The following is a 27,902-nucleotide window of genomic DNA, read 5'->3' on the forward strand; positions in this document are numbered from 1 at the left end:
AAAAGAAAAGCTTAGATTAGCATTTTTATTTACCTTTTTTTAAGCCTAATCAAGATTTCTAATGTTGATCATTTAGAGGTAAATTTTAGCTGAACTTCATTCAAGCAACAGATAAATCTCCTTGTCATCAACATCCAAACACTTACAAAAACTAAAATCAATTATTTTAATAAGTTAAATTAATGTTTTTTGCAGGTATCCAGTGTAGGCAGTAATGCACTATTGCATTTTTATTTTATGTTTTATATTTTTGGGCCGCATGGTCTAAATAAATTACTTTCAGAAAACATTCTAAAACACCACCCAAGAAAACATATTTAGAGCAAATTGCTTGTCAAGAAGATAAATGCAGCGGAGAGTGAGAGTGTGGTTATTTTGCCCTAACTTTTCCTGTGGCATCCTTACGTTCACAAACACACACACACACACACACAGAAAGGGTGCCAATTATAGTAACTGTGTGATGAGGTTTCTCATACTGAGCCCCATGCTACCTTTGCCTCTAATCCTTTGTTATTAATTATATCTTCAACAAGCCTACACAGTTCTTGTGGTGTCAGCACCGTGTATCCATAGCAACAGTCAGTTGGTCCCAGCTTGCAGCAATGCACACGCTCTGCTGCCTGACAGAATCGAGGTTCAATGCAAAGACGGTCCCACTGACAAGATGAACAACTCAACAGGAGAAACTCTGAATGGAAGACACATTATAATGGAGGAAGGATGCATTAACATTACTGATGAACATGATGCCCCTGTAAAACATGAACAGGAAGTTACTATCCAGGTTTTAATTTCACAAACATCTGAAAATTTGATTAATTATGATTTATTTTCCTATAATAAACTGATCAAAAGTACATATTGTTGGTAATTTACACCACCTCAACCCACTAGATCTCTCTCCAGCACAGTTTTAATGTGTCACAATCATCCCTGTAGTTAAAAAAAAAAAAAAAAAAACATCTGCCACCTGTTTCATTGACCTGTCTGTGACTTCTGTCATAATGAAGTGCTTGGAGCCACAAGTCCTGAGACGCATAAAAACCAGCTTCCACTTTTTCTGGACCCCCTACAGTTTGTTTTTTCGTTCTTCCAACTGGTCCACAGATGATAACACAGACCCTCCACGCCATCATATCCCACCTGGAGGACAAAAAAAATCAGATATGTGTTCATCAAATTTCTAACAACCTTTAGGACAATCGTCTTACAGCAGGATATAGTGAAGCTCTGGCTGCCTGGACTAAAAACCTAACTCTGAAACTGAATTTTGGATTTCCTGTCAGAAAGACAAAAGATATCACAGGAAATTGAGCACAAGAGTCCCTCAAGGATGTGTACTGGGCTTTAGTTTCGCTGATGACACAACACTGATGGCACTCAGGAGTGATCATGATGTTAGGGACATGGTATTGAGACATCAATCTCTCCTATCATAAAATTAAAAGCCAAGCATTTTGTTAAAGGAATGCATATCCCCCGCCAACAATGTTGAAAAATGATTGCATTTTGGTCAAGCCTTGTAAAATGACATCATGCACAATCTCATGCAATTTGTATTATTGCGAAAGTTTTAACCAAAGCTGTTGCGTAATGTGTAGTCCTCAGAGGATGTGTTGAGGATGACCTCCAGCCACTACTATACCATTAGCATTAGTAGAATAAGTAGTAGTAGTAGTAGTAGTAGCAGAAATATGCAGAAGTAGATTTCAGAGGACAATGTTTCTGAAGGATATAGATGGAATGGTAAAAATAGCACAAAGTATGTGGAAGTAAATGCTAAAAAAACAAAACAAAACAGGAAAACAATCATATAAATCCTGAATGAGTGTTCACAAAATTATGTCTGGCAGCCATCTTAAATTGACTCCAAAACATAAACAGTTGATGCACATCAAATGGTTACTGTGTGAGAGCTTCAAAAAAAAAACCCATCCAGACACAAGTAACAGTATCATCGCCACTTCGCTGAAACAAGTGAGAATCCTCCTTCCATCTCCAACATTGTGCACCAGATCGCTGTTAAGAACATCCTGACTCGATCTGCATCACTTCCTGATAAACCAGCAGCAAATTAACTGTCAGGAAGGTTTTGCAAAATGTGAGGGGAATAGCTAAGAGAGTCATCGGGGTCCCTCTCGCCTCTGGCATTTTAGCTTTGCAAAATTTGGCGGTATGTTTTAAATGAATGTAACTTTCAATTTTTCCCCGTTAATTTGCACATCTCACATCTCACGGGGCGAGTTCTAGGCTGTGACTTTAACCTTTTCAGTGTCGTTTCTGTGTCTTTAAAAATTAAACTGCATCTCCCAGCCCACCTTCTTCATGTGTGAGTTTATAAAAAATAAAATATCTCATAAAAACATTAAAAGTACTGGTAAATTGATCTTTACAAATAGTGCCATTTCCTGCTATAAATATCTTGTGCTAAGTATTACTTGAGTTCAAGGCTAATCTTCAGATTTTCCATCAGGAGCTGAAGGATAGCTCATTAACTTCCAATCAGACCTAATGTTCAGTGAGAACAAGTGATTTGCGTTGTGTTGTTTCTGCTGCACTTGGCAGGGATATTTAGGAGCCTGGAAAATGGGCCTAGCGGGAGCCTGGTGATATTAAAAACAGAGAAAATAAATTCTTCAAAGCATGGTAAGCTCTCTGGCATGATGTTGTTTGGATTTCCCTCTATGTTTGCTCTCTATTACTAGAGAAAATGCAAACACTGACGGTTGTGTTCTTCTCTTCTCTGTCAGAAGCCTGTTGATTTGAGGAACAGGAGCTCCTCTTGGTGGCATTTGTTGTCATTCACATGTGACGATTTGGCAGCAGAAGCTGAACAGAAACAAAGAAATTGCTGTTTTACAAATGAGATCTAGTGGAAGATACATTGGGGAAACATGGCTGGAATGGGATGGTTCTATCAGAGAAGTGACTCCTGATAGCAGGCAAGAGGCTGCAGGAAGATCAGTGTTGGGAAGACAGAAAAAGGAGCAATTACAGCTACATACCGCCATCTACTGCCAGAATGAGCAAACTGCAAAGCCAGAACAGGTCCTCATATGCTCCTGTTAAGAAATATTAGAGCCATGTTACAACACTCCAGTCATTACAAACATTACAACAGGATGCATTTCTACATGGACGATTTTTTCTGTTGTATCTTAGGAGGGAACAAAATAAGCTTGAGGAGACGAAAAATATCACAGTTTTCTTGTCTAGTATTTGTCAATAATGAACCAGTACAGATTCTTCAGCCGTGTACAGTCACTTTAAAACTGAAACAGATTATGTATGTCTCAAAATAATCTCACTTTGCTAATATCAGTTTTAAACTAAGGTCATTTCATGATGAGAGGGGTCAAACGTTGACAGTATTATGAGATGTCAGCTCAGTCTCGTGTTGTGAGTGAATCTCAGCTACTACATCAAATTTTGGCTCACCTTCTGTAAAACTGACTGAGTTATAGACGTTTTTGTGTTGGCTACTGTCAGTGGTTGAAGAGATATTTTCCTGACAGACACACACGGGCAAAAACATGAGCACTCCAATTGCCTATCAGTGACAGTTGATAATAATAATAGTGATAACAGTGTGGATAAATCCAAGTATCAAAGAAACAGAAACTCACTCCTTTTTTCATTTATTTGTGGTTTACCAATAAAAAGCCGCGATCAGTTCTTTTAGATGCCACAAACTACAATGTTTTACATAAAACATACTTTGTATTTTGAAAACTTGTTTCTCTTTAACATAAGCTATCAAATAAGTACAACAGATAAAAAAAAAACAAAACACACATTTCCAAATTAAATGAAGTAAAGCGCAGTATTAAAGCAGTGTGAACACCTTCAAAAACCTTTAAGAATTACTTTTTCCAGTGAGTTCCTTTCCAGCAAATGGGGTTCGACCACATTCCTCTATTTGACAGACTACGTGCTCGAAGCTCACGGTTCTGGGTTAAGGTGTGAAAGGTGGGCAGGTGTGAAAATAGCTAAAGATAAAAAATTTTAAAAAAAAGAGCTAAATGGTGCAAAAAAAAAAAATCAGTGAAAGTGTGTTATCACAAGTACAAAATACAGAGATAGTGCCAGCATTTACAAAAAAGTGACCAAAATTGTGCAACTCCTTGATTTAATTTCTTTTTTCTATCTGTGTGTGAAAACGTGCAGCTTGTAAACTTTTATGCATCTCATCCTATATAAAAGATTTAGTTCAAGTTGTGACCTGATGTAAACACTTAGTGTAAAAACCCAAACAAGAAACAGGAAAAGTTAGACAAAAACAGCATCAGTGCTTCTTGTAGTCAAATCTCCCTTTTAAAAAATGTACAACCTATAAAGCCCAATAATATTACCAAAAATATTACAATTTTTACCAAGATGATGACATTATATATCTATATATACAGTATATATATATATAGCCAAACAATTGAAGAAAATAAAAGGTCATGCATTTGAGATTTTTTTTAAAAATGGTATAAATCGTCATAAAATAGAGAAACTTTGCCATTCATCAGTGACCCTTTAAAAATATAAACAGATGTGGTTAAAAGGCAACAGCCTTTCCTTTACCTTGACACTACTAAACTGAAACAGAGTAATGTAGGTAATGTAAGTCAGTGCTGTGAAAATCTATTTCCTCTCAGTAATTAAACCCACTCATAGAAGAACAAAATCGGGCCACATTATTCTCTTTAAATAAATGAATCCTTAGGTTCTTCTTTAGTAGAATTTTGTTTTTCTTAAAATATTAATTTAGGGAACATCTCTTCTAATGTAGGTCACACTCTACCGTAGTGCTTATTTCATCAGAACCATTTATAAATTACTCCTTTTTCTCGGGCTGCTCGATGAGTTTCCCCTTGTGGTACTTCTGTCCGATTCCATATGGAACGTGTGCGGCTATGGTTCCATAGTCCTTGGCACCCTCAATATGGAACATCTGGTCATCGAAGAAGATGTGCGGTTTGATCTTCTGCAGCAGTGGCCCCTTCGGAGCTCCGGCCAGAAACAGGGCCTCGTCGATCTCCAGGCCCCAGCTGCGGAGGGTCTTCAGGACGCGGGCCCCGGAGCTGGCGGCACTGCGGGCCGTGACCAGGAAGGTTCGGATGGGACAATTCAGGCGCTCGTTCTTGGCGTAGAATTTCCTCTGGAGTTTCCCGAGGGCCTCCAGGAAACACTTCAAGGGGCCCTGAACAAGGCAAAGGAGAAGCTTGTTTAAAACGAAGAGCGTAAAAACAGATATGAAGCAGAAAACAGTGCAAATTATCAGACAGCGGCGTAGTCTCAGGAGTATCGGTTTACTTTAGTGGACAGAATGAATCAGCAACTGAATAGTTTCCTTTACAGCTGGTGAAGCAGGTTCCTAAACCCTGCAGGAGTCGGAGCCTGATGGGCTTGTTTAAACACGTACACAGTCTGTTCTAATGCCAACAGTATATTAGGATTCATCTATGTGCACGTTGGGAGAGTCATCACATTTGCAGAACTTAATAATACAACCCCAATTCTGACAAAGTTGGGACTCTGTGTAAAATGTAAATAAAGAAACATAATTAAATTATCTACAAATCTAATTTTCATCCACAGTGGAGCAAGGTAAATACATCAAATGTTCAAAGTAAGAAATTGTACTGTTTTTTTTTTTAGGAAAAAATAAGATTATTTTGAATTTAATGGCAGCAACATATCTCAAGAAAGTTGGGACAGGTTTCCCTCTGTGAAACGCCCTGTCTTCTTTTATTAACAGGCTGCAAACGTTTAGGAGCTGAGGACAGCAGCTGCTGGAGGTTTTGGAAGGAATGTTGTCTCATTCTTGTTTGATGGAAGATTCTAGCTGTTTAACAGTCCTGGGTCTTTGCCAGATTTTTGTTTCATGAAACACCAAATGTATCCAAATGGTGAGAGGTCTGGACTGCAGGCAGGTCAGTTCAGCTCCTGGACTCTTCTCCTATGAAGTCCTGCAGCTGGAAGGATGCAGTCTGAGGTTTATTGTTGTCTTTCTTAAATATGCAAGGCCTTCCTTGGCAAAGAGAGTCAGGATGGGAGCAGATGTTGTTCTACAACCTGTACATACAGTTCTGCATCGATGGACCCTTCCCAGATGTGTAAGCTGCCCTCAACAGAGGCACTAATGTGCCCCCATACCATCAGAGAGGCAGAACAGAATCAGACCTGTTTTTAATGCAGTGGCCCCTGAAGGCCCAAAGATCACAAACATCCAGTACTGACTTGACCTTTGACCTCTGACCTCAGAGCTTTCTCCAGATTCTTAAAATCCTTTGATGATATAATGAACTGCAGATGGTGGGCTATTCAAAGCCTTATAATTCTCTGTTAAGGAACATTATTTTGAAATTGTTCCACTATCTTTAGACCCAGTTTTTCATAGACTGGTGAACCTCTGCCCATCTTTACTTCTGAGAGATTCAGCCTCTCTAAAATCCTCTTTTTATACCCATCCCTCTTACTGACCTGTCGCTAATAAACCTAATTACTTACACAATGCTCCTCCAGCTGTTTTGTTTTTATTTACAGTTTACACAACATTCCAATTTGCGGGGGGATTTACACAAAACCAGCTATACAATTCTGGCTAAATGATTATCTAAACCTCAAACTAGTCATTTAGCTTTACTGCCCTGTGTATTAAGATAAAGATGAAGTAGATATATGTAGATTCTACACAGAAACACAAACTGTGTTACCTGAGCCAGAGGTTTGTTCTCAAACTCCTTTTCATGCTCAAAGAATGTATCAAGGCCGTGCTGCTTCACGATGATTTCCGACTCGTCTGAGAAGAGGACGGCGTCGCCATCGAACGCCACCCTCAGCTGCGTGTCACTCAGCCCAGAGTCGGCCTCCAGCAGAAACATCGTGGCTGCAGCAATTCCTGAAGGAGGAGGGAAACGGGTGAAAACCTGCTTTAAAATGGGGAATCTACGGCTTAGGGAATTCTGCTGCAGGTCAGCACTGACTTCCTGTTAACTCTACAGATGTTTGAACTGGCTCTTCTGTACATGTGAGAGGATTTATCTATTAAAATATCATTCGCGTGTCATTGAAGAAAAGGTTTTTATCAAGAAAGAGGTGAAATTCTAATTTCATCTAGCATTTTTCTCTGCAGCATATGTTAGCCGTTCATCTATCATAACGCTCAGCTCCTTCAGGAGATGGGCGCTATGTCTAATTGCTTTTTGTAACTTCTATACTTTTCTAAAATATTTAACTTTATTTACAAAGACTTTCCTCACAGAAACACGCTGAGATCTCTTTAGTTCCTTGAAAAACATAGTTCTCTTTGAAATCTGCTCCTGCATACATTCTCAATCTTTGTCTTCTTATGCTACACATAGCTTGTTGTTAGCCTTTTGCTTCTTTTAGCATTTAGCGAGTGTTCTGCTTCTTTTACTTAAACTCGGTTTCAGCTTCTTCATCAAACTTCAGCTGTCATTCAGCTATCAGCGTTAATGTTGCATTTTTGCAGAAAATACTATTTTCTTTATTTTACAATTAGGGTCACAGAAGATAAAAAGCAGTTGTTCCTCATTTAAGAAGTAGGTAGTAGTAATCATCTAATAATTTGCTTAGTAATGTATTTGCTTTGTTTAAGCGCCAGCAGTTTTTCTTTGTTTATTCAGAGACAGAGCCATGAATCCCTCTCTGTCTTCAACCGGCTCACATCTCCGTTTGAGCTCTAGATTCCTCCTCTAGGTGCGAATGAGTCAAGTGTGTAAAACTCACGGGGAAACACTTTACAGTAGGTGAAAGAAGTTGATATTTTGAAGCGTTTGCTGTATAAACAATGAAGGTAAAAGCTTGAATGACAGACAGCAGCTCCTCTTACCCTCCTCTATGGCCTCTGTGACTTTCTTCGAATCTCTGGAGAGGTAAAGATTGGTCAAGTAGGCCTTCAGGTAACCTATTGGACTATTCCCTCCTGTCATACAAAACCTCTCTATGGTCAAACCTGAAAGAATAAAAGCGCGTTAGAGAAGCCATCTGAAACGAGCGCCGCCCTTGATTGCGATGCAGCAAGACGCCGCCGCGCTTCAACGCTTATTAACGTCTGATTTGGCGAACCGTAGTGATTGATGCTGTTTATGAGGCGCACTCCGACTTGGGCATGGTTGTTAGTCATCAAGACGATGTCGAACAGCTCCTCGCTGTCTGGGTACAGCTCTCTCAGTCGAGTGTTGACATTCATCAGTGCCTGTGAAGGAGAGGACACGATCAGAGACGCAGCGTTCTCCGGGAGGTTACAGCAGCAGCATTACAAAAGTTTAACTACACTTTAAAGGGATAGTTTTTAAAGAGGGCTTCTATGAAAAGGTTATAAATAATTAACACCTTACCCTGTACAGATGACATTTTTAGGAAGTTAAACTGAAACACTGTTCAGTGTGTTTTTATGTTTTATTGTGAAGTGGTTTGACTTGTAGTCTGACAATCAGGATCTGTATGAGGAAGTTGTTTCAACATGCATGTTAGGCTAACTGGAAACTCTAACCCTAGCTCCTCGGTGTGAGTGGGAGCGTGAAGGCTTGGTTGTCTCTGGTTTTGTCCCTGTGGTGGACGTACCACTCGTTAGTGACACCAGTGGCACCAGCTCCCCCGAAAATCCAGACATGAAAATGGGTGGATGATTAGCAAATATTTGTAATAATGTGAAGGGAAGTGGCAATTTTGGGATTGTTGTGGTTCTGACATGTCCTGCTTGGAGGTGTGGTTCCAGGTGGGTTTGATATGTTTGATCAGCACCATCACTTAGTTCCTGTGTCAACAGCAGGCATGCTCCTCTGAGTGCTGACTCAGCTGCAATTTTGAACCATCCCCGAAAAGAAAAATCTATTTTTTTGGTTGTGTGTTGGAATAATGGGAATCTGCATTGATCGTAAATAGGAAAAGTACCCAGCATTCCATTTGCCATCTAGTTGTTTACTTCCTGTTTGAGACCCAGTCGTGGCATCATTTTGACCTTTTGCTAAAAAAAAAAAAAAGCTGCTTGATTTTCCTGAAGGAGCAAAAAGACTTTCAACAACCCAAACAGACTGTCAGTTTATGTTTTCAACTATCTATATTACAAAAATTAACTAGTTTGACTCATCAGCACATATTTGCCCCGGCCCCCATCATAAAATGTGGAAATGGTAATGACAATATAATTTTCTGCAGTAACAAACTCAATCTTTGGGATAAAAAAAGCCAGTTTATTACTGATTACTTATTAAAAATTAACTGAACCACTGAAAAAGCTTCTGAACATTCATCAAAGAACATTTGCTGACGTTTTTTTTTTGCGATGAATGAGAACTTTTCCAGATTGTTCAATGGAAATTCAGGCCGTTCATTATCGCTAAATTCAGACTTTTAAAAAGCTTTTACCCCAGATACCTGATCTTAGTATCCTTTAAAGTGCTTTTAATGCTCTTTCGACTGAAACAATTTGTTTTAACGTAAACCTTTTCTGAACATTTTGCTAACGTAACCTGTGTAAGGAAGTTACATCGTTGGGATTGTTGAGATTCTGACTTTGCTGAAGACCAGATACCTGCTTGGAGGTGTGGTCCAGGTGTGTTTCAGATACCTGACTCTGAGCCACACCCAGCAGACAGAGGCTCAGGCCTACCTTAACGAAGGGGAAAGCTGCTCCTGGCTTCAGGGGCTCGTTTTCATGCTCCACCTGATAAGCCACGTACTTTTCTAATCCATCCTCCACGAAGATCTTCCTCTCTGCCACCATGTTGAAGAGGGTCCGAGAGGAGACCGCGATGGTCACAGCATTCTGCGGTTTGGGCTGTTTAGCAACAAGACAGAGCAGTTAAACAAAACCCAAACTTCATTTTAGTTATTTTGTGTTAGTAAGAGTGAAGCAAACACCTGAATTAACTCACCGGTCTCGGGACTTTGGTTTTGAGGTTGTCAAAAAAAGCTTTGGCCGCTGCCCAGTCTTGGTCATCGCCGCTGTCTTTCGGCTTTATTTCACTCATTTTTATGATTATTATTTTTTATCAAACACTCCCGGAAGTCCGTTTGCTTCGGCGAATCTCCGAATAAGTGGTGCAGAGAGTCTAAAAACTGGGGGAAGTAGAAAACTTTACGGAAATGTAGTGAAGAAGGAAGCCCGGTGGGCGTGTCTACCAGTAGTGACGTAATTCAGTTTGAGCGCTCTGATTGGTAATTCAGTTTGTGCGGAAGTTTATGAGGGAAATCATCTTTCAGAGGCGCTGCTGATCTGAACTAGTCTGGAAAATGCAGACGTGTCTGTGTCTGTTTATAAAATATCTCATGAACTACGAAACGGATTTTAATTAAACTTGCGGGAACTAATCGTTGGATGTATGTCTACAACTGATTAACTTTTGAAGTCAACCAGATTAAAGATGGCCGCCACAGCTAACTGACTTTGAAAAAAACAAAAATGGCTCAAATTTGGTACATTTTTCAGATTTTGCCCTAATATTTGGCGTGGTAGTAGCTGAGACTGAGCCACAACACATATTCTGAGCTCTAACAGATTGCGCAAGATATTTGTTTAAAATTTTGCCATCAGCTATTTGGTGTCAACTCTGGCCTGTTAATGAAATATCTCATCAACCACTGGATGGATTTTACTGAACCTTTCAGGAAATAATTACTGACTGGATATCTACAAATGATTAACTTTTAGAATAAATCCAATCCAAAATGGCCATACTTTGGATTGGATTTATACTTAAATTAGCAAGGTGTATGGATGTCCTTCCAGTTTGATAAAACAGGAAAAAGAAGAAGAATAAAATATAGATTTCCCACATGTTTAAATATAATTAGAATATAAATAAAAAGAGTATGCCAGAGTTTATTCATATATATTTTTAGTTGTTTAAGGACAGTGTTTGATTCTCTTCGTTGTTTTTTGCCTCAGGATAACAATGTGCATATTTTTTGTTTTAGCTCCTGCAATTGCACAGACTTCACTAAATCTTTTAAAATGGGTATTTTCTCTATCAGTCAGCTTCATCCATTTGATACCAACTTGGTCATTTTGATCAAGTGTGTTGTAGCAGGAACTGTGTCGAGGCATTAAGAGCACTGATGAAACCACCTACAAACATGAGCTTATACTAACTTACAAGATACTGACTTCAGAACTTTTTACGAGAAAGTTTATTTAGACGTTAGTGTTACTGCTGACAGCAAGGATGGGGAAATTAATGGAATGGACAATAAATAAGAAAGAACACAAGGCTAACAATGTCTGCACTACCTAAAAAGTCAAGTACCAGAGGTGTAAAACCCTTTTCTGTTTCATTTTCACTATACGCTGCTTCGTGAAAAATGTATTCACACACATACAGAATAACCCTTACTTGTTCTCCCACCCCTCCTAAATAAAAGTTTAGGAAATCATCTCTCCTGATTGCTGAGTGATTTAAAAACCAGAGCTCTCAGAACTTGAGGTGAAATGTTTTTGTCTTCAGCAAAAAAAGTTATAGAGCTCAGCACGACTTGTTGTCAAAAAAGTTAATATTTTTCGTGTATGAAGCTGCAAAAGCTTGCCTTTAGAAGCATCAAAATGTTACAGCAAAAAACAAAAATAGGCCACAAAGAGGCATAGGAAGAAAATAAATGGGTTAAAATTGTGTTTATTTACAGTTTCTTAGTAAATCCAGCCTTTCAGGTAATACTAGTGTTACACAACATTCTCATGTGAGATGAACCAAACAGAAATAAAAACTCCACGCAGCTGTCTTACTTACTTATTTTCCAGTAATTTATTTCTAATATAAAACTCTGAGGATGCAGCCCTAATTGAAACTTTAAATTCCTACACGCTGACTCCAACACGAACACCCCACAGGCTGATGAATGACCCCCCCCGCCCCGCTCTCAGATGGTAGAGTCCAGGACGGAGCATCATGGCGATTGACGGTGAGTTCTCGGTCTCAGGTGTCGGTCCAGGACTCGGGCTAAACTTTGCTCGGGACGGAACAACAGCGCCGTCGCTGAATCAAGTGTAGCGTTTGGTCGACTCTGCCGTGTCGTTCCCGGGCCTCTGTCGCCCTCTGTGTGTGTGACCGGCGCCGTCGGAACCGCAGCGCCGGAGCGAGACCGATGATGCTGGGATGCGGACGCTGATGCAGGACGGTTGGGATCCTTTCGCGGGACGCGGCGCGCCTGAAGTGATAAAACCGAACCGCAGACGGTCCCGCCGCCTTACAGCGTCCGTGTCGCTGTTTAAGACACACCTGTGGCCACGTAGCGATTCATTTAAACATAATAACCACAAATATTAGCATACTGCAGTTTTAGCATCACGCGACTTAATACTTTGTTTCTGTTAGGGAACGAGTGGTATGGCAGGCCGTTGTAACATATAATCAAAAACACTCGTATTTCCTATTACTTTTTTAAAATATCAAATCTAACATTCCTTTTTGTCAGAATATTTCTTTTACCAGTCAAAGACAGAGTTTGAATTACAAATATCTAAATAAAATTCATATTATTAAAACTTAAACTGGTCTCTTTTATTGAGATTTCAGTAGGAAAAACAAAAAAAAATTAGGAGATATTTAAAAAAAAAAAAGAGTCTAAAGCCCCATTCAGATTACTACAAATATATATAAAAAAGTATTTTTCTGCTGTGTTTGCACCTCCCATCGTCACATAGAGCTTTCGGTGAGAGAAACTGTTGGACATATTTACTGAAATTGTCTTTTGCTGCGTTTTTGCTCTTTTTTTCTGCTTCTCATTAACAAAACAAATGGAGCTGATCATATGTCGGAACGCTGATCCTATGTAGTAACAAACGCCAGTCAAGTTCAATAAGTGTAAGCAGTTATTTTTAGTCACACAGGTTGGGTATTTGGCAAAAAATATGTTTTGCAGATGTATAGTCAATTTTATCCCCAGTCAAAAAGAAGACTTAAATTATGAAGCAGGTGTTTCCTCCTCACCACAATCAGTTCTTTAAATATCTCAAGACAAACCACATACATTCATACATTCATAAGTTTTCTGGGCTCCAGATATCCACAAATATGTTCTTCTCGTCTGGACTGAGGATTGGGAAGATCTGAAACATAATATTTATTAGGAAGAACTTAATGTAGATTTAAATCAAACAGATTAAACGCTACAGAAGAAATCACAAATTGACTGATTAAAAAAAAAACTGAAGCACTAAGAGTTTATATTAGCCTTAATCACAGCCTGCATATTTACAAAACAAGCACCAGTCTGTTTCCAAAAATGTCTGTGTGAAGACGAGAACTGTGTTGGAGTGAAATGACCAATTCTTCATGTACACTGCGTGTGCGTTTGTTGTTTTTTGTTCTGTCATGTTCATTCGTCCAAAAGGACGCAGGACACCTCACAACATTGTTTTTTTGGTAATTTGCTTTGTTTTTCCAGTTTAGGATAATTGTCCTGCAGGTTTGAGAACGTATAACCCAATATGGACTTCTACATTTTACTTTAAACTCTTAATATTTGTACTTTCAGAGCTAACGGTTGCTCCTCTAACACTATTAACCTCTGAAGGCTGAATCCTTTAGCGCTGAAGCGCTGAGAGATTCTGTCTAAATGGAAAAGAAAAAAAAGAAGAATCTGTGGGTGTGAGTGTGAAGGTGTTATATAAGTGTTCTCCATTAACTCAAGCCTCAGAGATTATACACAATCCATTATTATACTTAAGAAGAAAACAGTAAATGATTTATTTGCTGTTATTAAACGTTTTCTTTACCTTTGTTTGTCTCATTATAGGTTTTGATACAGATTATTTCTAAACTCCTGTCTACTCTAACTAATAGCTGATTTCTAAGATAAATACAGTCATGAAAGAATACTGCGTTTAGGAGAAATGATCAGTTACATTATTGTGTTTCTGAGCAGTTTGAAATCCGTTTCCTTACAACGACAGATTTATGATCTTTTGTTTTTTCAGAGATAAGCTAAACCAGTTCATAGGATGTTGAAATGCCAGAACTGTTGTTCTTCCAGCGAGTTATTTCAGATTAAAATAAAGGCATATTTTGGTTCAATTTAGAACTCTCTAAACTCTCTAAATTGAACCAAAATATTTGGTGTTTTTTTGCTGCAAAGCTGGAACTCCCAAACTGACAAACAGAATCTGCTGATTTTCAGCTCGACTGAATCTCAAAAATGTCCTTTATTTTTTATTTTTTCTTCATATCTAAGCGTTAATTTGGGTTAACACTGACATGTTCTTAGTGTAGAGGTTTGTAGCCATGTGTGATATCTGAAAGGTGTTTGAAATAGACAGAGTAAGCAGAAGAGGTGTGTGCAGAAAATACCTGAAGCAGGAGTGTGTGCAGCTTCCCCCCCCCCCCCCCCCCCNCCAGTAACTTACAGCATCACCTGAGGGCTTTGAGAAAGTTTCAGCTGCCATTTCAACAGGTAACATTTAATCCAGCTTCTCTGTGAGACGTACAATTTGCAAGCCGGTTGAGACATTTTATTAGGCACGCTCTGAATTTAAAGCTGCAATTTGATGTTATATAGTTACAATAAAATGAACGAATGTGCTACCAATCATTCACATCTACCAATAAATAAGAGTTTATTTTATTTATATTTATTTATTTATTCCAAACATTGTCTTGTTTTGTATTTATAGTACTGAAAAAAAAGAATAAACATGTTAAGGATCTGTGAGCTGTCTTATTAAGAATTTAAACTGTTATTTGGTTTTATTTGTACAAACCTTTCTTTCCGATAACCCAGAGGATATTATTTGTAGATTTCCTGTGACAGAGACAAATCAAGTTTTTTTACTGTAAACTTTTCTTTATGAACACAGGTTTTTGACTCAACTAGAAATGAGAAACGAAGCATTTCATATACAGTCACTAATAGTTTGTATGATAGTATCTAACTGGGCTGCGACCGTTTAATCTACTGGAGCGTCGAGGAAGCTTTGAGACGCCCGCAAACAACTGTGACTATTTTGAAAATAAGTAATATATCAAGTGAGTGGACTGAGCTTCTGCGAGTCTCACGTAAAGAAACGGAGAACCCTGCAAACGTTTGGAGACGTTCGAGACGTTGGAATCGGCATTTACAGAAATTTGGAAAATCAAATTCTGCCAAGAAAACTGTCTTTGGTGCGTCTCTAATTCTAAGTGAGGTTGACTACTTTCTGTAAAGAAACAGCTGAACATTTGTAATATTATTGACTAAACCTGTAAAAAGACAAATTCGTTCTTTTTTGTGATGTAAATAACTTTATGTTTACTGTAAAACACGACTGCCACATTGTTTAAATTAGAGGCAGAGCAAACGTTTTTATGATTTATAAAATTATCTTTTTGTTAATCGGGTTCCCAACTTTCTGTTTCTGTCTTCCAGGAGGGGGGAGAAGCTGTGGTGCTCATGAGCTCGTCTGCATCAGACGAGGTAAAACCGTGTGACACACACACACACATCTGTCCACACACAGGCGTGACACTCTGAATGTCTCATGTAAAGTTAGAAAACAGAAAAATGAAGAAGAAACCGGTTTTAATAGAGCTGGAATCCAGTCCTTCTGTGTAAATTATGCACAGCAGATCAAGTTTTAGTTCACCCCAGCAGAGGAAGGCAGCTGTGTGTGCATGATTTATTCAGCATGTAGGTTTTGTTTCGTTTCAAAGGTCCGTGTAAGCAACACTTTCATTCTGCCCACACCTTTTTTAAACAAGCACAAGCTTTAAAGCACGCCGTGTTCTGATCCAACGGGTTCAAAACTGGGGAAATCTTTACCTGTCTGTGCCTTAAATGTGCAGAAACCTGACAGAGTAATTGCTTTCCCTTGTCTTTATTTGACAAGGACGTTTCATGGAGGCCAGCTCGCGTTTCTCTGAGGGTATTGTTCATTTTTGTTTTGCCGGTGAATGCTTCAGTGGCTGTTTTCCACGTTTGTTAGGCAGCTTGCTGGAGTCATTATCAGGGGAAAAAAACTTCCTGATTGAATCCTGAGGCTCAGCTCAGAGTTCAGCCTCAGTTCACAAGCTGTAAAAAAAACAACCTACATTCATTCAGCTTTTTCCTGTTTACTCCTTTAAAGCACGCAGGCGAAAGAGGCAGGGTTTTTAAAAATATGCCTCGATCTGCTCGGCTGCTCCGAGACCCGTCGATTTCTCCCGCAGATGTTGGGTATCATATAAACTGCTCCTCTCTCAGATGCACACGGATGAAGTCATCCGATTACCTCGGGTGGTTTAAATTATTCAGATGAAGTTAACATTTACAGAGCGGGACACTGTATGAAGTTTGGTCACATCCCGGCGGCTCGGGGCCACAGACCGGCGGTCTCTGAGGTCATTCTGGCTCCATCAGCTGTGAGAGTCGACACAGAGGCGTGGAACGTCCCGGACCGGACTAAATGTGAGGGATTTAATACATGTTTGATCGCTTCAGAGCAGGACAGCTTGATCTTTGGTCATCTGTAGCTGGTTTCTAATAAAGAGATGCTCATTTAGAGAAAGGTAAGGCTCTGCTGCCACTTCGCTTCTCTTTTCTAACTCGCTTCCCTTTCGTGGAAACGCAGCGTTGATCATTTTGGCAGCGTGTGGCAGGCAGCTCGGGCTATCAGAGCCGCAGCGGTGTTTCTCCTGTTGCCATGGCGAGGCAAGTCAGTCCATAATAAGTTCAGTTCGAGAAACTACGCCTCTCTTTTTTTCAGTCCCATTCTGTGCGCTGAAGCAGAAACCGGTTCAATCAGTGAGAGGTGACAGTTGTGTTGGCCCCAAACACTCCAGCTTTTTACTTTGTTTGGGCTGGATTTATTTGAATTTGTTTATAAAATGTTAAAAACGCGTATTGTAGCTGTGACGTGTGTGAAGCAAATCGTCTACTGAGACAGAAAAGCAATTTTAGAACAAGCCCAGATTTTAAGTTTATCATTCTGACAATTATTTCAATCATTTGTAGCTTTTAAAAAACACTAAATAGACATTAAATAAATAAATTCAACATTTTCAGTGTTATGTTGGCGGGCAATGTAGAGTACAAGCACTATAGAAAACAAAAGTACATTTCTACTGGTCAAAACCCCAACATTTTGACATTCCTGATAAATAAAAAGACTAATAGTACAGTTATTATTTCTATTATTCAGTTCAGCTGGAGATCGGCACCAGCTTCCCGCGACCCGGAAAGGAGAATTGGGTAAAATGGATAAATGGATGGAGCTGCTTTAAAATAAATCTTTGTTTAAACCAAATCAATACATTACATTTGAGTGTTCAAACTGTTTTGACAAAGACAGGCAGCAAAAACGCCCCTCAGATAACACCCAGGATGTGTCTGGCATGTCTGTGAGTAGTTTCAGCTCATTTCAGTGAGTTCTTTAAAAAAAAGGAAGGGAGACTTTTCACTTTGATTCGTTACCGCTCCGTCCATCCACCATCCTCATCCTGTTAGAGAAATGTTTCCAGCACTCCTGACTCTATAGGTCTTTATTTCTATTTAGCTGTACGATGTGCAGTAACGTGTCGCCTGCAAAGGATTTACCGTTGTGCATCCTTGTTAGCAGCTCTCCCTGTTTTTTTTTTTTTCTTCCCCTATCAAATAGATTTAAGAAACTAAGACATTCGGGCTGTTTTTGCTCAGATCGATTTTTGGCTTACAAGACAGGATGATGTAGGAGGGTGGAGACAAACAGGCACAGAGCAGAAAAAAAAGAAAAATACAGCAGCTGAGTTGTTGCCAAACATGACAGATAGACGATTTTACCACTGCTAACTGTTGGTTGGTTATCAAATATCCCTGCTCACTTTTGACTGAAATAAAGAACCCTCTGTAATCTCTTCCTCACGTTGTTTGCTCAGAGAATGAACCCAGATCTAGAATATTTGAAACATGTTACAGACTAAAATCTAACATTTAACAGAGCAAAACTGGGGTCTGAAATCTGCCAGATTTTGAATATCAGGGGTTATTTTTGTGTTCAGGGCTTGTAAAACTGCATTTTTGTCCGTGCACATCATTTTGTTACCCTCCTCTTCCCACATCCAAACTCACCGGCTCGTTGTGTTCCCACCCTGACCAGCAAGGGGTCGGGTTGGGAGGAGAGCGCGGCGAACCCAGTGGTGCAGACTCATCTTTGTTCCAGAAAATAACATGATTTATTTTAAAATAAAAGAACAAAAATCCAAAACGTAGCATAACTGATCAGGTTTTAAAAGCAGAGGGGGATTAGGGAAAGTGGGCACAGGTGAGTGATCACAAACTAGGAGCAGGTGGAGATGGGTGTGGCAGGTAAACAGGTGATAACAGAGGACAAGTGAATGATGAAAGGAAACAGACACAATGAACAAAGACTGAGCAAATCCCAGACTAAATGTAAAGGCAGCTAACTGAAACATGAATCAGGAACACAAGAACCCCAAATCCTGACACAAGAAACATCAAGCTCTGAGCTTACATCGTTGTTTAAAATCAAAATGTCACAACTGTTATTACAAACTTCACCTTAAGTGTTTCTTTTTTAACATGCTGCCCTTTCCATTGAGGCATTTGATCACTGCTGCTGCTTACACGCTGTTATTTGTCTGGGTTTTATCCTCTTAAACGCAGGTCCAGTGTGGCTTTTCAGCCTTTACCAAGTCTACTTTTCTGTCAGATACTTTTCCTTTGAGGCTCTAATAAAAATAGCAGCGGGCTGCATGGTTACATGAAGTCTGTTGGCCTACATTCGCTGCTGGAGCTCAGATCTCGTTTGCCTTTGAAGTGGGAGGAACGCTGGCTGTTTAAAAAGCACAATGGCCAATTCTCCCTGTCAAGTGAGAATTGGAGTTTTATACTTGTGTGAGATGCTTATCATCAAATAATATGATCCCTGCTGCCAATTTACAGCCTTTCGTATATTTTATTGTTGGTTTAAACAGGAGCAATGAGAAGGTTTTTCCTCGAAACAGTAATTGTGATTCAATTTGCAAACTGAATCTCTCTAACTTTTTTTTTTTCTCTCTCTCTCCTCCCTTTTTGTCTTTGCTCTCCCGCTCTCTCCAGTCTCTCCGGAACTTCTGGGTGTCCTGTCTTCCATTGCAGCCCTCATGGCGTTGATGGCTCTGTTTTTTCTTTACCTCAGCAACAAACTGTCTGTGCAGAGTCCCGACAATCTGCCACACCTCACTGGCTTTAAGGACAACCAGCGAGGTGCTCAACACACCACACCTCCTGCAGCTGCACTCGCGTCCAACATTAAAACACCACAAGCTTTCAGTTATTTAATGGGTTTGTGCAACACTGAGCATGAATAGCACACTTTGGAACAGTAAATAGTTAAGACTTTTGGAGCATTTCTTTTAGCCAAATAAAGCAGCTCTTCTTGAAAAATGTCATTCTGGTGTAAAAGCCACTATATTAGCTAAATTAAACCTCCACACTTTAGCACGAGTTTGTTACAGTTGCTACACAAAGTGCTGAAGCTGCCTCCGTGGGGCTGTTAACAAACCTGTCGTTATAAATCTGTTTTGGGTGATTTGACTGCATGTGATCAGCTCTGACACCTCTGTTCACATCTGGTGGTAAGCTGTGTGCCCCCAAATGTTTCAGATGTCAGTGTATGCAAATACACACAGAGCCACGTCACACTTTGAGCTGTCGGATCAGCAACAAACAGGACAGCAAATTACTACGAATTCAGACATCTGAGCTGGAATGTTTTGACTTGTCTGAGCTCAGTGTCACAGCAAGGACTGAAGACTTTAACCCAGTAACTTTACAGTGCACTGACAGCTGTTGTTACCATAGGTGCTGAAGGCAAATCCATTTCTAGGTAATAGAAATGAATAACTAGAACATATATCAAACTGTGGAAATGAAACATAAGCACAAAAGCCACAAAAAAGGTTGATTAAACAGAAACCACAGATGATAACACATATAAAAGTTCCTTGCTTTAGGCTCCTCCTGAACCCACTGATTCCCTCTGATTTTCCTCCTGGTTTAATTAGATTATTTTTAGCTTGGATGAGGAAACGAAATTAACAATATGGAAATTATGTTAGGCAATTGGAGTCCGGGGAAACGTTCAGGAAGAAAAATGTACAGAAATGAACTGATTTCAGACAGAAACTGACATGAAAATGTGTTTTTCTTGTGGTTTTTGTTGTTGTATCAGAGTTGATTTTTAAAACCCATGTTATGTTTAAGTACCAGACATTTTGCTAAGTAAAGTCTTTACTGTCAACAGACCAGTATGCTGGTGCATGCTGGGATGCGGGCACCACACCCTGCTAACAACCACATGTCTGTGTCAGTGCTTCTGATGAGGTAATCTCTTGGTCATCGTGCGATTGGATCTCTGACTGAGACATGGCCTTCTTCAAGAGCTTCCAGCAGACCCTTCCATCTGTCAACATTTCTTCCATCCTGGACTCAGTCACCAGTCGTGTGGACGACCTGGCCAACACTGTCAGTGATGTCACCTACGCTGTCAGCGATCAGCTCACCGAGCAGGTCACCACCATCATCAACAAGGTGCAGGATGCAGAGGAGGGGGAAAACGGCAGCAGCCAGGAGTCGGCTCAGGCCTCCAACACACAGGAGGGCAGGACCAGCAGTAAAAGCATGTGGCAGATGCAGAGAGACTCAAATGCTGGTCACACAGGCTCAAAAACCAACCAGGGCAGTGATAAGGCAGAGGGCGAGCACAACCAGAACCAGCTGGAGTGGGAATGGAGGGATGGATGCTGGCGAGTGAAGAAGTCAGAAGCCGAGTTAGCAGAGGAAGAGAGGAGGAAGAAGGAGGAGAAGGAGGTACAGGAGAGGAGAGAACAAAGGAGAAAAGAGAGGAGGGAGAGACAGCTGGAGAAAGAAGCCAAGGTGAAGAGGAATGAAGAAGAATCCATTAAGGGAGAGGAAGAAGAGGCCGCCGAAGCCTCAGAGAAAACTGACAACGGTGACGAACAAGACAGAAAGGCAAATCAGAGTGATAATCAGTCAGCTGCTCAGGAAAGAAGTGATGACTGTGATACAACTCCTCATTCACCCCACTGTGAAAATGAAACAAGAGAATCCAAACAGAACAAGGAAAAAGATGGAGAGCAGGAGGAGGAGGAGGAGGAAGCTGTGGAAGATGGCTCCGAGAGAGAGGCAGACAACGAGGAAGATGCTGAGCTGTCTAAACCTGCCTCTGAGGGGGAAAAGAAGGCTGATAAGAAGAAAGGGAAGGGGAGTTCAAAGAAATCTGAGGGAGCTTTAGATGTGGAGAAAAAGAAAGACAAAGGAAAGAAAAGCAAGAAGAAAAAGAAAGGAAACCAAGGTTAGAGTGTGTGTTTCCTCTCTGTGAGCAGAAACCCTTCAGATCTTTAGCTCCTTCCTCTTAAATTCAACCTTGTCAGAGTGTTGTGTGCCCGTCTCAGCAGCTGCATCCTCAGTCTGTCTCTCTACACATTGCACACGTTGCAGTTTGTGGTGTACATCTGGAACATGAGTGTTGGTATGTCCTGCACAGACGGAGCTGTTTCAGACAGCGAAGAAGAAAAAAGCCCGGAGGCCGTGACCCAGCAGAACACGACGTCTGCCTGGAGCAAAAGCAAACAGTCCAGCGAGCAGGGAGGATACAGCAGCGAGGCCTCCAGTGAACAAGGTATCCTTTTTAAACTGGCTTTCCTTCAACGAATGCATGTTGCTTTGCACGCCAGTTTTAAACAAAGATGTCACGATCTGTTAGTGCTGAGAGTAACAGCTCCTTCCACACCGAATCTTAGCTCAATATCTGCAAACCTGACTGAGAACATGTGCAAAGTTAATTTAAGTTAGGTAACAGTAAATTTAAAACAAGTTTATAAAAGATACTAGAAAGTAGAGACTCCTCTCCCCTCATCTGATTGTTTTTAGTAGCAAAACTTATCACAAAAAACAAACAAAACATGAGCATAATTTGGATGGGAACAGCAGGACTGCAGTACCAGATGACGCTCCTCAGAGGAATTTTGTGGTTTAGAAGGAGCAGACTCTCGTATGATTAAATGAAAACAGCTGGGTGAGGACTCGAACAGCAAGAGCAAACATTAATGACTTTCATTTGATTCTGGCAGCCCCACAGTCATCGAAAGTATCTCTGCATAGGACAGTGAGTCTCCAGTGACAGACACTTCGTCTCACATCGTGTCTTCTGTTTCAGCCACCAGCATTCAGAGAATAAAGAAAGATTCTTCCCAAAGTGAACTCCAGCCTCCTCCATACAAGAGCTCAGGGAAATGCAAGTCGTCCTGCTCAGAGCGAGGAGTCAGGAGGGCGTCGCCCCCCCGGCGCTGCGACAGCCCCCACTGCTCCAGTGAGGCCAGCGTGGAGCAGGACACGGAGAGCTACCTCAACAAAGGCTGCGAGGAGGACATTCCCAGTGACAGCACGGCTGTCCTGGGTCCGGAGGTGGGTTCAGAGGGAATCAACAAAACTCATTCTGTGGTTTGATTTTATTATCACATAGTTTAAATCATCACAAATCATCTCGCCTTTTTGAAACATTTACTTTGGAGACTATTTTAGCTGGAAATATTTGCATTTTCTGTTTAAAAGAAAAGTGTGAATGTTGAGTCCTGAAAAGGTAAAACAATCAGGAAAAAAACCCTAAAATAATGAAGCAAATTCTAAAAGCTAAAATTAGCAAAAGCTAAAACCAGCTGAATAGTAACTAAAAGCTAAACCCAACAACACAAAAGCAAAGAGCTAAAATGAACAGAACAGTAGCTAAAAGCTATAATAAAGCACGTATGCTGAAATAGATTTCAAGGATTTTAATAGATTTCTCCGTTCATTTCAATGTGTAAAAAATAGTAAATAAAGTTGAATATTTCAAAAAATATAAAAGTTACAAAAACCAAAAGTCATAGCCGCAATGTCCTGAACGAGCTGAACGTTTGATATATGAATGGGTAAAAGAGCTGAAAGTATGCTGAATTAGTTGCAGTCCAAAAAATCTAAACAGCAGAAACTCCAAACAGCCGAACATCAGTGTTTAGACACAACTTAGTTCTTTTAACTCAATGAGAAAGAGGTGGGTTATCAAGGGACAACACTTTTTCTCTTATTTTTCATATACCACATAAAGTACATGTTTAGTTTTTATCTATAAAATATGAATATAATATTACAGACACTTCTGTCCATCTGGATTTTGTTTTCACTTCACATAAAAGTTGGATTTAAAAAAATCTGTTTTCAGTTAAATGGTAAAAATCTAGTCGTTTTACACACGCCAGCACTGTCAGAAGGCAAACCCAGACCCTCTTTCCTTCTCGACGCCCTCAGGATGGTCTTCACCTCCCCGCAGCCTATGAGCCCGAGCCCCTGGCGCAGTACGGCACGCTGGACGTTGCCTTCGAGTACGACTCCGGCGAGCAGTGGCTGGCGGTCACCGTCACGGCTGCGACCGACATCCCCGCCCTCAAACAGACGGGCAACATCTCGTGGCAGGTCCACCTGGTCCTGCTGCCCACCAAGAAGCAACGGGCCAAGACGGGCGTGCAGAAAGGCCCCTGTCCCGTTTTTACTGAGACCTTCAAGTTTTCCAGGGTGGAACAGGAGGCCCTGGGGGACTACGCCGTTCGCTTCCGCCTGTACAGCATCAGACGCATGAAGAAGGAGAAGGTCCTGGGGGAGAAGGTGTTCTACCTGACTAAGCTAAACCTGCAGGGGAAGATTGCTCTACCCGTCACCCTGGAGCCAGGCTCTGAACTTACAGTGAGAACACTTTGAGCATTTTTAGCTCCCACTGTGTCCCATCAAGTTCACTTTTCACTCATTTTTGTTCCTTCTTGCTGTTTTCTTTGTCCCAGGGCTGCGGCTCTTTGGTGAGCGTTTCTCGCAGTGCAGGAGCTCTGTCCTACCGCTCCACTGAAGACACGTCACTGCCAGAAATCCTCCTGGGGCTCATCTATAACTCCGCCACGGGACAGCTATCAGCTGAGGTCATACAGGGAAGCCACTTCAAAACCACTGCGTCTGATAAACCTGTCAGTAAGTACAGAAACACACGCGTGGAAGCGTTTCTTTCTCAGCTTTTGTGCCAACTTTACTCAGTAATGTCGTCCTGTGGAACTCCTCTTTCCCAGAATATACTGATTAGGGTTGTCAAGAATTTACAAATTCAAACTCAGTACCTAAATCCAGGAAGATACTTAATACTATTTTCAGTATCTGAAGTTGGAAACTGATTAAGTTGATTCAGTTACTGTTTAAGATTCATGACTTTAGACTAACTTTTCCCACGAGACACACTGGTGCTTCCAACTGAAAAATTTAGGATGGAAATTTAATATTTGGGAGAAAGATCTATTTATTTAAAAGTTGCAAAAGATTTGCAAAATGCTAGCTAGAAGCTAAATTTAACCAAAGGCTAAGTAAAAGTAGTAAATGTCTAGCTAGTAGCTAAAAGAAGCAAACGGCTGGCTAAAAGCTAGAAGTATCAAATAGCTTGCTAAGAGGAGCAGATTTGTAGCTAAAAGTAGCAAAAGGATAGCTAAAAGCTAAAAGTAGCATAAGAAGACAAAGAAAGGGTCTCTGAAACAGATTTTAAAGAATTTGAAGATCTTAATGTATTCTTTTGGGAAAGTGTTTGTAAATGAAGTTAAATATTTTAAAAAGTATAAAAGTTACAGAAACCAAAAGTCATAGCCTCCATCTCCTGAATGAGCTGAAAGTTTTGATAAGTGAAAGGTTAAAACAGCACAAAGTACACAGAAGTAGGTAAAAATGTACAGAAAAATAAAAATCCAGAAAACAACAGTGTGAAAGTTGAATCATTCACACATTAAATATCTAATTATAACCATTGTTTGGTATTTATTAGTATTTCAGTATGGATTTATTTATTTTTTGACAACCCTAATCCTCATTGGTCACCTTTTTTTTTAACAAAGCAGATGGGAAACTTTGTGCTGCTGCTTTAACAACAAACTCGGTTTAATTGTATTTAAACGTCTTCTGGCAGTTTTTAATGACCAATCTGCTGAAGCTGCTGCTGCTCGTCCAAATTACCGTGAAGCTTCACCTCCTGGTGTACGACTCGCTCTTTAAACTGCCTTCTTTCTTCTTTCCAACGTTGTGTGTGGCGTGCTGTGTGTGTTCATCACAGATGATCTGTTTTGTTGTGTAAAACACTTCGTAGGGGGACAGCTGTACATCATGAGAGGTAAGCCAGCAGCGAAACACCATCTAACTTCTGTACTCATTTATATGAATCATCTCATCACCGTATTACAGTTAAAACCTGCTTGACAATACATTTCCACTGTTGTATGAAGAACAACACAAAAATGGGGATTTGAAGGTGAAAGTTGAAATTAATCTCACATTTAGCCTGATTTTCTGAAACAGTATTAATTTCTTTAAAAGTATGTTCTTCCAGTTTTTAAACATAAACATGTTTAAACATAAATTGATTAATCTGATTTTGATTTTTATTTGTTTATAAATTTTTACAGAGACAACACTATAATGTTACTGTGCAACTACATTTTACTTTTAAATTTTACACATTTTGTTTAAAAAAAACTAAAATAGTCCATGATCTCCAAACTGAAGCAGTGATGGTTTGCCTGCATAGATATCCAAAAAGGGGGGAAAAAATCCAAAGAAATTTACCATAAAACAGTTTAAACCAACAGAAAACAGATCTCCTTTACTGTTTCAGTTGCTGCAAAACAAAATATTTATTAGAAACAAAATGAATCTTCTCTGCAGTAATGGAGCAATCGTCTGTATTTCGAGATCTCATCACTTGTTTTGGTTGATTAACCTTTTTTTAAATCCATCTCTGCTTTAACTGTGTGGTGCAGTACTCAGGTTTGGCCACTTGGTGGCACTACCTCACTTCTCTCCTGCACCTCCTTGCAGACACCTACGTGAAGCTCACCATGCTGGACTCCAAGGGCAAAGAGATGTCCAAGCGCAAGACGGCTGTGTGCCGCGGCCAGCCCAACCCCACCTACAAGGAGACGTTCGTCTTCCAGGTGGCGCTCTTCCAGCTGTCCGAGGTGTCGCTGGTGGTGTCGGTGTTCTGCCGGCGGAGCAGCATGAAGCCCAGGGAGAGGCTGGGCTGGGTGTCCCTGGGCCACAACAGCACCAGTGAGGAGCAGCAGAGCCACTGGACAGAGATGAGAGAGGCGGAGGGACAGCAGGTCTGCCACTGGCACACGCTCACCGACACCTAGGAGACGACTTTCTAAGACCGGCCCTACAACAAGAGCGTTCCCTGGATGCTCGGAGCTGTGGATGCACCGCAGGAGGTGTGTGTTCATGTGTGAGGAAGGCCTTCGGCTCCCAGTCTTTACTGCCAGACCACGTGGACACCCTTTAATCCACTGCTTGCCTCCGAGGCAGGCAGATTGACTTCACAGGGTGGGGGGGGGGGAGTGTGAAAGTCCAAACACTGCAGTGACAGATTTCTGCAAACTCAGAGGAAAACGGTTTGTTTCCCCACCGGTTCTGTTCACAGCAAAATCTGCAAGATCATTAACGGTTTACAAGAACAAAGTGAAGACACTTCTGAACAACATCTGTGATTGAAACGTGGACCAAAAACTTCTTCCAGGCTTTAACTAACACCAGCATACCAGACATTTGTTTATGAGTCATAGCCGCCGAGACAAGAGGCCTGTTACAAAACATGCTGCAATTATCCCTACGAGCTCTGCCTCTGCACAGTATGTTTACATCCACACCACTTTATGCAAAATCATTGATCTGGGAGTGTTATCAGTCACGTGCGGGCATTACTCACAAAAAAAGGTCTTTTGTTTCTTTCCACCCTGCAAAACTCTATGCATCTGACACCACTTTAAGCAGGAGGGATGCGCCTCTCTCCTGCCTCTCACACAACTGGACGCAGCTCTGCATGCCGTCGGTATCGAGCTTCCTTTCCTGTGCAGCTCCGACCGAGCCCGTTTCACCGTTCAGCCTTCTGACGACTCAGCCATGTTCATTCATGTAGAAACAAGGTGCCTCACGCTGAGGACCAATATGCAAGAGCCTGTGCAATAAACCCGGCTATCTGTGAGTCAGAGCAGACCTGACGGCCTCAGCTGTGAAGGGACTTGGACTGAGGAAACGTAAAGAGAGCTAAATCGTTTATTTTTTTATTTCTTTTCAAATGTATCGTTAAATAAAGCTGAAAATAGAACCAGGATTATTGGTGTGATATTCTACCTATAGTGTGTCATTGTGGGACGATGCCAAGTTTCAGCTCTGATCTGTGAGAGCAGCAGTGAGTCAGAAAATCCTCCCCTCGAAGGACGAACACAGTCCCACCCGCTCCCCTCCTCTCTCCAGCTGGCTCGATTCGGGCGGCGTGAGGAGACAGATTTTGCTTCCTCTTTGTCACAGTGATGTCACGTTTGATACTTCGCCGGGCCGAGCCGGGCCGAGCGCTGCGGCAGCCACATGTTTTCCCTTTTTCCTGCTGGGACATATTCCTGCGAAGTGAAATCTTTTTCTTCGGAAGATTAATTTTGCAAGATTAAACAAAAACAGATGTCCGGCATTCCTGCCACAAGCAGATGGTTTGCGTTTACTTTTTGTCAACAAAGAATGGTTTCTAGAAAGCTTTTTTTATTACAAATTTAACTTTAATTGTAGATAGTTTTGTGCAAAAAGCAGCACTTTGATCTACCACAGGATGACTTTTAGACGGTCATCAGTGGATGATTAACTTTTGGAGTCAACCCAATTCAAGATGGCTTCCACACAAAACAGGAAACACAAAGATTGCTCTAACCCAGCCAGTTTTATAGATATTGAACGGAAATTTGGTGTGCTAGCAGCTGAGCATCAGCCCCAACAGATAGTTCAACATCTCGTGAGATCTTGCATTTCACCGAACGTTCTTTTAAGGTTTGACCAAAACGGCTGTAATTCCAAAGGTTTATGTCCACGCAGGATGCCAGAAAGAAACAGTTCCACCC

The 27,902-nt window shown here is 40.8% G+C and overlaps 2 protein-coding genes across 6 annotated transcripts; one reads left to right on the plus strand and one right to left on the minus strand.

Moving 5' to 3' along the window:
- Positions 1 to 3,624: 3,624 nt before the first annotated feature.
- LOC108233346 (cytosolic 5'-nucleotidase 1A) lies at positions 3,625 to 10,120 on the minus strand. Its single transcript, XM_017411751.3, has 6 exons — positions 9,897 to 10,120; positions 9,632 to 9,799; positions 8,086 to 8,215; positions 7,850 to 7,972; positions 6,711 to 6,895; positions 3,625 to 5,194 (listed from the first exon to the last, which is right to left on the minus strand). Exons 1-6 carry the CDS (start codon positions 9,990 to 9,992, stop codon positions 4,829 to 4,831), a joined length of 1,068 nt encoding a protein of 355 aa, XP_017267240.1. The 5' UTR covers positions 9,993 to 10,120; the 3' UTR covers positions 3,625 to 4,828.
- Positions 10,121 to 11,727: 1,607 nt separating this feature from the next.
- On the plus strand, positions 11,728 to 27,127 carry syt14b (synaptotagmin XIVb). Of its 5 annotated transcripts, XM_037981484.1 has the most exons (9): positions 11,728 to 11,916; positions 15,358 to 15,405; positions 19,003 to 19,149; positions 21,452 to 21,586; positions 22,124 to 22,371; positions 23,251 to 23,682; positions 23,778 to 23,958; positions 25,076 to 25,132; positions 25,837 to 27,127. In XM_037981484.1, exons 1-9 carry the CDS (start codon positions 11,904 to 11,906, stop codon positions 26,151 to 26,153), a joined length of 1,578 nt encoding a protein of 525 aa, XP_037837412.1. In that variant the 5' UTR covers positions 11,728 to 11,903; the 3' UTR covers positions 26,154 to 27,127. The 5 variants fall into 5 exon arrangements, with proteins under 5 accessions (XP_037837412.1, XP_037837411.1, XP_037837410.1 ...); XM_037981483.1 differs by lacking the exons at positions 11,728 to 11,916; positions 15,358 to 15,405 and adding an exon at positions 20,189 to 21,259 and having other exon boundaries at positions 19,013 to 19,149; XM_037981482.1 differs by lacking the exons at positions 11,728 to 11,916; positions 15,358 to 15,405 and adding an exon at positions 20,256 to 21,259 and having other exon boundaries at positions 19,023 to 19,149.
- Positions 27,128 to 27,902: the final 775 nt, after the last annotated feature.

Source organism: Kryptolebias marmoratus, linkage group LG19 (assembly GCF_001649575.2).
Source record: "Kryptolebias marmoratus isolate JLee-2015 linkage group LG19, ASM164957v2, whole genome shotgun sequence".
In the NCBI taxonomy this organism is placed as follows: Eukaryota; Metazoa; Chordata; class Actinopteri; order Cyprinodontiformes; family Rivulidae; genus Kryptolebias; species Kryptolebias marmoratus.